This window comes from Argiope bruennichi, chromosome 5, assembly GCF_947563725.1.
Source record: "Argiope bruennichi chromosome 5, qqArgBrue1.1, whole genome shotgun sequence".
In the NCBI taxonomy this organism is placed as follows: Eukaryota; Metazoa; Arthropoda; class Arachnida; order Araneae; family Araneidae; genus Argiope; species Argiope bruennichi.
In genome coordinates, this window is record NC_079155.1 from 61287859 (window position 1) to 61300637 (window position 12779).

The 12779-nt window shown below is 28.1% G+C and overlaps 1 protein-coding gene across 1 annotated transcript in view; it reads right to left on the reverse strand.

Annotated features, from left to right (window-relative positions):
* The window catches only part of LOC129968790 (prostaglandin reductase 3-like), a 39765-nt gene that overhangs the window by 10526 nt on the left and 16460 nt on the right, over window positions 1–12779 (reverse strand). The window contains exons 8-10 of the mRNA XM_056083039.1: window positions 11361–11432; window positions 8662–8826; window positions 5955–6140 (exon numbers count right to left, since the gene is read on the reverse strand). Of these exons, the coding sequence (XP_055939014.1) occupies window positions 5955–6140; window positions 8662–8826; window positions 11361–11432 (423 nt within the window). The remainder of the gene's footprint in view (window positions 1–5954; window positions 6141–8661; window positions 8827–11360; window positions 11433–12779) is intronic.

Below are 12779 nucleotides of genomic sequence, written 5' to 3' on the forward strand. Positions count from 1 at the left end.
CGATTTTTTCTTTCAAACTCGAAAATTTGCACATCAAAAAAATATTGGCAAAGTTTTAATTGCTATGCAAATTTTGTTACATTGAAGTCACGCGTTTCGACTGATAAAAAACTCTACCAGTATAAAGTCTGCAAAACTACTCCAAAAGTGTCTATGCATTATTTTGCGATTATTGCAGTAAAATGACTTCGAAATCGAAAGAGTTGGACGTTAGTGTTAAAAACATGATTATTAGGCTCAGAAATGAAGGTTTAACTTATCGTGCTATAGGAGTGCAGTTGAATATAAGTTTATTGACTGTCAGAAGTGTTGTAAAAAAGTTCAAGGAAAGAGAATCAACGGAAAATAAGACTAGAAGTGGACGACCTCGAATATTTTCTACAAGAGAAAAACGTGCCATTATTAACAAGGTTAAGAAAAACCCTAAAATAAGTCCACCCCAGATAGCTAGAGATGTTGCTTTCACGTCGCAAAAGACTTTCAGCGTACAGACTGTACGGAATGTTTTACACGAGGGACGTTATTATTGAAGGGCAGCTAGAAAGAAACCATTCAACTCACAAATAAATAGGAGAAAGAGGTTAGATTTCGCAAAATCCCACGTTGATTTATCCGAAGAGTTTTGGAACAGTTATTTTTTCCGACAAATCAAAGTTTAACATTTTCGGCAGTGATGGACGAAGATATGTGTGGAGGAGGTCAAATACTGAATTGGAAGAGCAACATTTAACTGCTAATGTAAAACATGGTGGAGGCAGTGTCTTAGTTTGGGGCTGTATGGCAGCTAATGGAGTTGGCAACCTGTATTTTATTGATAGTATTATGACAGCACGTACATACATTGACATTTTGCGCCATAACTTAAAAATCAGTGCCCAAAATCTTGGCTTGGGAACATCATTCGTTTTTCAACAAGACAATGACCCCAAGCATACAGTGAATCTCATCCGTGAATGGCTACTCTACAATGCTCCTCGCCAGTTAAAACCCCACCTCAGTCGCCTGACATCAATCCAATTAAAAATTTATGGCACCTGCTGGATCTAGAAATCAGAAAACATAAAATTTTAAGTAAAAACGACCTCAAACGTTTACTCTTGCAAGAGTGGCACAAAATTCCCAACAGTACAACAAAGACTTTAGTTTCCTCTATGAAAAATAGATTACAAGCTGTTATAGATGCAGAAGGTATGCATACAAAGTACTAAACATATACTAATTTTGTTTTCGCTCATAATTTTGTCAATTTCATAATTTTGCCAATACTTTTTTTATCATGTAAATTTTGGATTTTCTCGTAGATTTTAATTAAAAAAATATTTAAATGAAAATTTCGTTATATTTGTTTGTCTTTTCTCCTTCTGTAATCGCTATGTTAAAATAAAATTTGTAAACATACTTTGTTAGCAAATATGATCATTTATAGGCAATTGCCAATACTTTTTTTATCCACTGTAAATGTGCTGTAATATTAAATTTATTTTCTGTAAGTCAACAAATATGATTGGAGGGCGCAAGAAAATACTGATTACTGTTTTAGCGGTATGTGATGCGCGAGGATAGAACCTGGGACCTTGTGGTTCGCAGTCCAGTAACATAACCATTATGCAAAAGCATATGCCCGTGCAGCGTAGTTGTTAACTGGCTTATATACTTTTCATCACACTGTCTATCGTTTACCTTCTCTATGCCACTGCATAGAAATAATTACCTCATCAACTTACAAACTTGTGTCTCTGAACGTTGAGTGGCTTTCACTAGAAAATTTGTTCTTAAACAAAACAAAATATTAATATCTACATTTTGGTGTTGCCCCATTGCCAAAGAACGCCAAATCATAAACGCGAAAAAGCAATAATACAAAATAACATGAAGTTCTTTTCAAAAAATGATATAATGATTCTAATTAAAATAAATTTTATAAGGTTAATATCTAAATTCTTGTGCGATTGAATAGCCCAAATTATAAATCTAAAAAGAAATTCCAAACTGAAATAGGAATGAATGTTGAAAATGAATACCTTTAATCAATTACTTTTAAGACCTATGAGCTCTTGATTTCCTTAGTTCCCAGTTTATGCTTTCACATCCCATCTTTATATTTCGATTATGAATTTAAACTTAGATTAATTTTGACTTTAATTTTAAAAATCATTTAATAAAGAAAGAAATTATTCTGAGTTAAAACTATTATTATTATTAAAACCTTTCGAACAATGGTGGATTTAGACATACTGTGACCATAGGCAGAGCAGATTATGAAGTACACTTTAAAAAAAAACAGGCCAATTAGTCTCATATTTAAATGCATTTTTAATTTACTAAATGCTTTAAATAATTTATTTTAGATTAAAAAAATTATAATTTTGTGAAAAAGTTACGCTTTTGTTTGTTTATTTATTGTGATTTATTTATTGCAGAAGCTTGGTGTTTGTAAATTCTATAATAACTAAACAAACGTAATGAGACTAATAGGAATTTCACCAATTATACTTGACAAATGTTAGTATTATCCTAGTATTTATAATTCATACAATTTTCATTTAAAAATTTATTTATTTAGAGATTAAGCTACTAACATTTTTTAATCAACCCGTGGCCCCGCTTCATTTCAATGGCACTTGACAGCAGCCTAATTCGCTTTGTCGGAAATCTACTGCTACTTTCAAAGCTTTTCGATTAAAAAAGTTCTGCTATTTTATTCATAATGTGGTGATTTTCGAGAACTATTAATTGCCATCTTTTCCTTTCAAATGCACCGCAAAATACATAGTTGCCAAGGGCATCATGCCAAGGACATATTCCATGGATTGTACAGTTTATATGTAACATTTCCTCGAAAGTATTCTGCATCTTTCTCATATAGTTGTCTTCAATCTCATTTTCGCATTCTCTTTGCCATTTTAGATCACCATTCATAAATCTAAAAGAAAGAGGAAATGTTCTTCATAGCGGATTTTTTTTTCCTGCTTAAATCAGATGACCTTCTAACATTCTGAGCTAAATGCAACTAAATCAAGTCTAGGAAATGCAGAATTGTGGGATCAAACGTGATTCCGTAATTTTTACATCCGCTGCCAACATCATTTTCTCGTGATAATTCTTCAGATAATAATGGCAATAATTTGAACGAAAGTGCTAGCCTTTTTGCATAATGTTAAGAAGTAATATTTTAAATAATATTTTGGGGTGAAAATGACATCGAAGAGTGTAATTCCAGTTCTTAATTAATTATATATAAAGTTGATAGCTTTAAATCGAATAGACTGTTTTTAAATACCATTAACACCAGATAATAACATTCATTCGCATTATGGATAATGGCGACTTACAGCTAACAGCTTCTAGATATAAACATTTTTAGACCATCTTTTAAATGTAAGAATTCAATTAAATCGATAAAATTTTAAATTTGCATGAGGTAAAAAAACAGTAATTAATTAGTATAATTATTCGTTAAATTCCCAACTATTATTGCCTTGCAATTATCATAATTATTATTTATGTTTAATGCCTATATTAAATAAAACCTTATTTTTTAAAGATAAAGCTAGGTATTCAAAGAAAATGCTGCAATAAATTATTCGATTTAGAAAAATAAATAAACCTTGGGAAGATACTAAAAGTGTTTGAATAATGCGGCATTCTTTACACATTACGAAAATAATTTAAAATAAAAATTTTAATTTCAAGTAAGATTAGCAAGAAATAAACTAATATTTTAACCAAAAAATTTTAACTTATGTAATTTGGATCTATATTAGAAAATCTGTTTAAACAATCGCATGAAATCAGAAAACATAAAAAAAAATTATTTACAAAATAAAATAAGCCCGCATTGTGAAAATTAAATACTTTTGAACTTAATCATTTAATAATATTCAGCTCGATATGAAACATTCTAATTACAACTAATTTTGCATGAAAATCATATGTAACATGAAAGAGTATAAACAAATTTGATAAAATTGGACAAAATATCTCGTGGTATTGAAACTATTCATTTGAAAGAAGACTGTAAAAAAAAAAAAAAACATGTGTGATAGTAATATAAGAAGTTATAAGAAAAAAAATTGAAAAGACACTATTTTACTTAAACATTTATACAATTTTATAATTTTGAAAAAAAACTTCCAATAGTTAAATGCGAATATATTTTAATGTTATAAAATATTAGTCGTTTTTAGCCACCAGCTTGTTCTCAGAGCATGCTATTATGTTTAATTTCAAAGAAATTAATCATGCATAATTTGACAATCCTGATTCCTTTCATTTTTTATAGAATTAAATTGTAATAGATTTACAGGTGTTTAGTCGTGTGTTATTAAAATAAAATTATATTTGTTCTATTTATGATGAATAAATCTTCCTTATTCCCTATTAAACGTAAATGGCAATCATGGAAAGATTCGTTCAAATTTCTAATTTACATGAATATTTCCAATATAGCTGAGTTTTTTGAGATCAAAATGTTATCCAAAATCTAGGTGTCTGTGCATCTATTTATTTCAAATTTCGTATTGTTCTTTTGCGATAATGATAATTTTCCTTTCAGAACCTCACATAAATACATGGATAATACGAAATCTTTTAATTTTAATTCTTAGCTTTCAACAACAGAAGTAAATTTAATCAAACAATGGAAACAGTCTGACTTTCCTGCAATAAAGTAATATTTCCAACAACAAAATAAATAAATGAAAAATAAAATTACTACAGTTCAGAAAAATAAATATTTAGCAATTAAATTAAAATCTTTAAATATTTTTCGGAATTTTAAGACAATGTAAAAATATTTTTTGGGCAATATTTTCAAAAGTTATTGTTGAAAAATGGCAAAATATCTTTTAATTTTTAATTAATTTAAATTACAAATAAATTTTTTTGAAATACTTCTCTGAGGCACACGAGGGCGGGACGAAATCAAATATATATCTCCGAATTAATAGAGAGCAGAAATGTTACGGCGATATTGGTGTAAATCACAAGAAAAAAAATTGTTCAAACATAATATTTTTCATTCGAGCAAAGCGTCTTAACATTAAAAAAAACTGAGAATATCATTCTTTCATAGTATGTTTTCTTTTTAATTTTGGTCTCCTATTTTCTTTTAATGTTGCAGTACCAAACTAATTCTTACGAGTACTACGACATAAGAAATTATGCCGCTTGGCTAACATAACTATACATGGCATAATAATATATTATACATAGCTAACATAAACGGAACATTTGTTGATTTGATTCAATCCTTTCTATAACTATGTGATCTTTACTACCGTCAAAATGAATCGCTCGAAATCGTGCTGATTGCTGCTTCGAGAAGTTGAACGAACGGGACACGCTGTTTTGCCAGCCGGACAATGGACAGTGAATATAAATTAATTACGCACACTAACACTATAGGGGCTGTTTTAAGGAAGGATTTGCGCGATTGGTAGGTATAATTTAATGATAAATGTCTATTTCTTATGTAGCAATATATGCATTGCAATTCCCCCCTATAATGTTTAAGAAAATGCATGAATAAAACTTTAAAAATATTGTTAAAAAGCAGAAATTTCCCTGTTTCCTCGAATATTTAGTGCTTTGTGCAATTTAAAGATATTATCAGAATGAACGATTCTTTTCTTATTTAAATATGCACTAATCCCGATTTTTTCGTTCTGTAGTGAATTGGAAATATAATTTATCTCGCATCATTCTCACTCTCTAAAGAATTCTTAAATTAAATTCGGTATCTCTAGGCTAAATTGTCAGGACCATAGAGCACTAACACACAGACACACATTCACATTAATATTACTAGAGATATAGGTTAAATTTCATGATATAAAATGAACGTATAAAATAAATTGGATATCCGCTCAATTAAAAATTCGTTTCGAATTTTTAATAACAGTTAGAAATGTAAAAGAAATTTAAAATATAAAATAATGTTATTGTTATCTTACTTCAACTCCTTTAATAATGCCCTCCATGCCAAAAAATTCACCCCCGGCTGATTTCTCGCCATTATCAATCAGGGTTTTCAAATCTCCTTTCTCCAAGCTTTCAGATAAAAATTTAAAATAAGTAGTGAAGCATTCCCTGTACGCTGCTCGGCGAAATCCAAGAACTGCAGCAGATCTGAAAAGAAGCTGCAAATAAAGTGAATAAAAATGTTTTAAAAAAACACACACATTTTTATTATTATACTAAAAACTTTCTTACTTTACTTATTTTTTACATTTTTTTTTCTCTTACAATTTATTATTATAATGGTATGAAATAATGGAATAATTTTTTTCATGCTTACTATTATTTCAGTCCATACCTATGGAATCAAATCAATTAATATATTAACTGATAATTAAATTCTGAAAATATCACATTTTTTCATAAAAACAAAAAAAAAATATTTAAAATTTCAAAACTTTAGCCCATCAGAAAGTGAGTAAAAAATATCGATTACAAAATTACATTTTTACAACTTGAAACAACTCAAATTAGTTAAAAGTGTGTAAGGATCTAATTTTTGCCATTAAGAATAAAGGATTATATAAAATTTTAAAACTTTAGCATATCAGGAAATGAGTTAAAAAAAATCGATTGCAAAATTCTATCTTTACAAACTTGAAACATGTCGAATTAAAGAAATGCATTTCAAGATAAAATTTTTCTATTTAAAATACAGAAACCATTAGCAAGGTTCCATAAATTATCTAAGTTCTTTAGAGAAGGTAATAAGCTTATTTCTGTTATTATTTTGTCTTTGTATACAATGTAAATCGTAAGGGCGAAGAAAGTAAGTGAAAATTTATTCCAATTTTCCCTACTTAATGAAAAGAAAGAGCTATACGATATTAATAACTGTTCAATAAATTAATGAAATCTTGAATGTATTTAGAAGAGAAGCTTAGCTAGTAAAAACTTAAACAGGTAAATATATATATATATATATATATATATATATATATATATATATATATATATATATATAAATTGAGAGTTTTTGAGAGTTTTGAGAATTTGAGAGTTTTATGAAAATATCTAGCTAGGCGTTCAATGAATTTAACTTAACTAGTTAACGAATAGTCATACCTTTATGTTATAAAAATATTTTACTGAAATTTATATCACAGGTCAAAAAAAGTATATTTTGTAAGATCTTTATGAAATACCTTGCTGTTAATTTCATGCAGTGTAAGAAATATTTAAAAATAAATAATTTTTACACTTTCAGATGATTATTAAAAACTTTTGGAAGGGCTCCCTTATCAGATTTTTACACTCTTACTTATAAGATTATCTTTTATATATGTGTGGTCAAACAATATTGTGTCCAGGATTTATGCAACTGTTCTAAATTGATACTGATAAAAGTCATTTACACTATCTTAACCCTTTCTTGGACCGTGGGAAGTATGCTTCCCACAAAATTTATCAATCTCTGTATGAAATTATGTAGGTTGGCATAAGTTCTGACAAATTTTTTAGTAAGTCAGAAACTTAGATGCTTCAGTTCTTCATCTCAGACAAAATGATGTGTCTTGATTTGTTACTTAATTATTAATTAACCACATTAATTAATTAATCTAAATTTATCTAATAAGGTAAATGAATCCCTTTTCTTATTCTAATTTCAAGCCTAAAAATATTTTAACATGATATGACTAGAAAAAAATGGCTCTTTAAAGGATTAAAAGATAATTGATAACATATAACACTCTTGTAAAAAACATTTGTAAATAGAGATTTTTTTTTTGCTTTGTTTCTTCGTTTTTGCGTTGTTAAATTGAATTACATAATTAGGAAAAATGTATCTTTCCTCTAACGAATTTAGACTAAAATGTGATGCAAATCTACAAATTTCGCAAAAGAGATAATGCTCAATTTTATCCATCTAATTCGTAATGTTTTCAATTGTCTGTTTCCTATACAAAGAAAAAATTTAAAAAAAAGTTTTTCGGCATTAATATGTAGAAATTTATCAAAATTTTGAGAATAAGTTACTTATTGGTTTTTATAATGTCTCAGTGTATGTGCTTCGCATATGAGTACCTGTAAAAAGGTTTTACGATGGATTTCAAAAAGTTCTTCATAAAATTTTTGTGAAAAATGGGCAACTAAAAATTCTTTGGTGTATTTATTAATAGCAATACTTGCAAAATATTATATTTTGAACCTGTTAGAGGAAAATTGCTACACTGAAAAGAAGATAAATATAGTACAGACTTATATCAGATAAATGAGCAACATAAATTTAAATAAAATTCTGTAAAGCGTCTTTAAATATTATTGCCTAAAGAATGAGATTAATTATAATTTGTAAATAAATAGTAGGGAAATTCTAAATTTTTGGAAAAAGATTAAACTACGAAGGAATTTTAGAAAAAATATAAAAATATAAAAAAAAACTATTTAAAAATTTAAAATATCCGCCATTAGTTACTCAATAATAATTATAAATAAATAATAAAAATCCAACTTGGTAATAAATAATTTTTGTTTCATTAGATTTGAGAAGAAAAAGTCAGTAATTCACAAAGAAAAGGGCTTAATTTCAAGTGTACTTAAGATATTTTTACGTTTTTAATCATTAGATTAATCAACGTTTTAAAATTCATGTTTTTCAGAGTTTTATTTAAAATAAAAGAACAGTTTAAACATCTTACTTACTAATTCAGGCAAGAAAGAAAGGTCCAACTTCGGCATAAAGCTGTCTTCACTTTTATAGCTTGATATCCCACCAACGATGACAAGCCTTCCTCTGTTGGCAATATTTTTAATGCATGTTTCAAACACTTGTCCTCCAATAGTTTCCCAAATCACGTCGATGCCATTCTATAGATAAAACAAGATTCTGAATATTTTTATACTTTTTCTTCAAATAACAAAAAAGCTTAATTTATCAATTTTTTATCAATATATGAATAACCGCCTAGAAAAAACACGCCAGTGGTTTCCTCTAAACTTTCTAGTATGATCCCTAATAAAGTTACTAACTCTCCATAGGGAAACTATTAACTTTAGGCAAGGCCGTCAATGCCATAAATGCTCAGATTTTTATTATTAAGGAATTGGAGATCGAGACAAGGCAGAAGAGATACAATACAGGCGGATTGTCTTCCATATCTATGGCATGGGGCTACAAAAACCAGGGCATAATAAACGTTTAGCTTTTCATAGTATAGAGAGATAAAAAAAAAACAAAAAAAAACGAGTATGCATTTGGACGTGTTTTTCTTTCAACTGATTGAAAACAAAATTTGATACAAGACTACATTTTAATAGCAAGATCACGTACAAAATTTCATTTAGCGAAACCGTTGTACTTTTCATTTATAACTTTTATATATAATCGAATGAAAAGATCAGCTGCAGGTCCACCATCAATAATGTCATCAACCTTGCTAAAATAGTGTGCCAAATTTTATCTATCTCTTTATGTTTTGTAGTTGTAGTGTTCCCTTAAACACGAATAGACAGGCAGACGAGTTTCCTGTAGATGGAATTCAATGAAAAATCAACAAATCAAATTAGAAATCAACAAAAATATTAAAGACCACAAGCTACATTTCATCTGTCTAGATCAAAGTGTTTTTGAACTATCATATTCACAGACGATCAGACAGACATAATTCCACAAATGTATTTTTCGAATTCAGAAAGGTCAGTAACTTAGAGATTAATCAAAATCTGGATTTTAATAATCTAATTTTTTTGGGCAGTTAGATTACTATCGCTTTGCATACTTTGTTTACGAAAAATTAAAAATTGATATTTTTTATAAACAGTCATTGATATTGCATTTTTTTAGCTGTGAATAACGGCAAAATAAAATTTATAATTATTAAAAAATAGGATGTTTTACAGTACTTGTGCAGTTTCTTATTTTTTTTATCATTTCAATCTAAAACAAGATAAGAATTTCAGAAAATATTTGCTATTTTTTTATCAAGTGTCGAATTCTTCAATGCACAAACTGGCAACATCCCACCTAGCATGGGTTAAATTGAAAGCTTTCTATAGGAAGAGCTAGAGTCGAAAAGTAAAATTTAAAGTTCATAACACTAGATGATCAACAATTAGGATTAAGTTAGTTAAGTAACAGTATATAAAATTGAAATATACAAAAATATTCCATTAATCCTTATGCATTTTTTTGAAATAAATAACTTCATTACATACCAAATTTAACAAGTTTATTAAGTTTTTCACTCGGATTCTACTATAAAGCCTCTTATCGTTTCTCTTATATTCAACTGAAACAATGTAATATTTTTTCTTTCTCGTACACGAAGAAAGTACTACAATGGTCAAAAGATTCGAATTCAAGATTTTGACGAATCCCCACGTTTCAGAATATATGAATAGGAATTATCTCTGTCCATATGTGGACACAATAATTCCAAAACGATTTGAATTAGAAGAATGTAATTCAGTATGAAGTTTATAAATTATGCTTGTGTATTTTTGGCAAATTTTAAATGTAATCCATTCACAGGGAAGTTTGGCTAGCTGTCCAAATACAAACGAACACCACAACTACGAATGGCAAATAGTTATGTGGACAAAAATTTGGTACTAAGATTTGACATTTAAAATGTACATGTGTATAAATTTTGAACAAAAATCTTGAAGGGATAGATCGTAGATTCTTCTTTACTTTCGCATGAGTGAAAACGCAATACTCAGCAATCATGACATTTGGTATACCGTTTTACATGTAAAGTGTAGATTTTTATAAATATTGAATCAAATTTGTAAAAGAGTTGAGCGTCTACTTTCGTATGCATTTAAACAAAATAGCTCAAAAACGAAATGACTTAGATAAATGAAATTTGATTCACCATTTTAGCATGCAAATTGCAGATCTTTGTCAAATTTTGATTAAAATTTATTGAAGGGTTGACCGTCCATTTCGCATGCAGGTAAAAGCAACAATTTAAACTTATGAAATTTGGTTTGGGATCTCATTGCTGAAATTGCAGTAATAAGTCAATCATTTGTCAAATCTTAATTTTTAGAAGTTCGAAAAAATGCCTTATAAAATGCATATTCTATTTTCTTTATTATATGAAGAAGTACGTAACTCTTATATGCACGTCTCTGAGTCGTCAGGGCTTTCATCTATTTGCTTAATGCCCCAACTTTGAGTTGAAGAGGGAAGGGATAATAACACCTTTTATTAAAATATAAGCGAAAAATTTTTGGGGAACTAACTCCCGCTGATCTAATGCTAAAAACAGTGTTAATTATAATCAAAATAACAAAAAAAAAATGAAGAAAATTTTATTTTAACCTAACTTAAATAATTATGATTATTAAAATCTTCTTTTCCTTTAAATTTCAAACACACAAATAAAATATTTTACCTGGTATTCCTTCTGTAAAACTTCAGCAAGATCTTCTTTCTTATAATTGATAACTCTGTCGCATCCCAATTCCTATAATTAAAAGCAGTTAAGCAAATAATTTGGAGAAACAGAAATTTCAGCAATCATAGTGGAACATTTTCAACGTAAAAAAAAACGAGTAAAAATTGCAATGTAGTATTTTAAAAGTTGAAATGCTGAGTAAACGAGCTGAGTAAAAGTTAGTAAACGAGCGGACAATCTATAAACTAAAAAAAACTCTTAATTATATGAATTTTTTTTAAAAAATAAATGCTTTATATCTTTATCATAAATCTTCTAATTAGCATTTATTCAAAAGATTTAAAAGTGTGGAATATATAATAATTATTTTCTTGCACTAACTGATCGTCTAAATACTCAGAATGTTAACCGCAAATCCATAAATAATGAAGAGATTCTTCCAGTTTTGAAAATAAATCCCAAAATATTCAGAAATTATTCAAGATAAAAGAAAAGAATTTCTTAAATTTATTGATTATTTAATAATAAGTTTTGGTCGTTTAACTTTACGTTGGAATCATACTCTAATATAATTAAATTAACTAAAAATATATTAGATTTCAATGTTAACTAAAAGGTAACAGGAACAATAAAAATATTTTATAGTATGATTCTAAACTTTGAGAAACGTGTTCGATATTTATTCACTTTTGTTTCTAACTGATGATATAAAAATATATTCACCACAGTAAATTGTTGATTCAGAAATAAAATCTGATGAGAATATATAAAAAAACGCATATATTAAAAAAACACATTTCAAATAGTAAATTAAAACGAGGAAGCAAACGCTGATTCGTGTACGAACACAATCTTTCCAATTTTCTTAAGAATATCAGATGTTATACTTTTAGGAACATTATTTCATTCCTGATAAATAATCTTTTTCAGGCATATTTACGTGGATGGCTTTAATTGTTTTATGACAACTCAATATTTAAATCAATTGAAGTGAATGAGATCAAATGAAGATAAACCAGTGGCGTAGAGAAGGTAAATGGTTCCCAGAGCGTAATAAATCATTTCTTCCTAATACATCATTTCTTCCCCGCAGTGATCATTGGTTTATCAAGAATAAATGACATGACATTACTTTTTGTCATCGTTTTTAATTTCAAAAACAGACTAAATCGCACTAATGTTTTGTCTCCAAGGCTCTTTTTAACACTTGTGCACCTTACCGCTTCCACCCCAAACCCGATTTCTATGCCAATGATTTTACCTAATTTTTGAATGGGACTGGAATGTGAAAAAAAAAATCCTTGTTCTTTAACTGGGAAAGCTCTCCATCCAGGGAATAGTGTCGTAAAGTTAGAATGGTTTTTTTATTGTTTTATTCTCGTTGAGTCTGATTGAAAAATATATCCTCAATAAAAT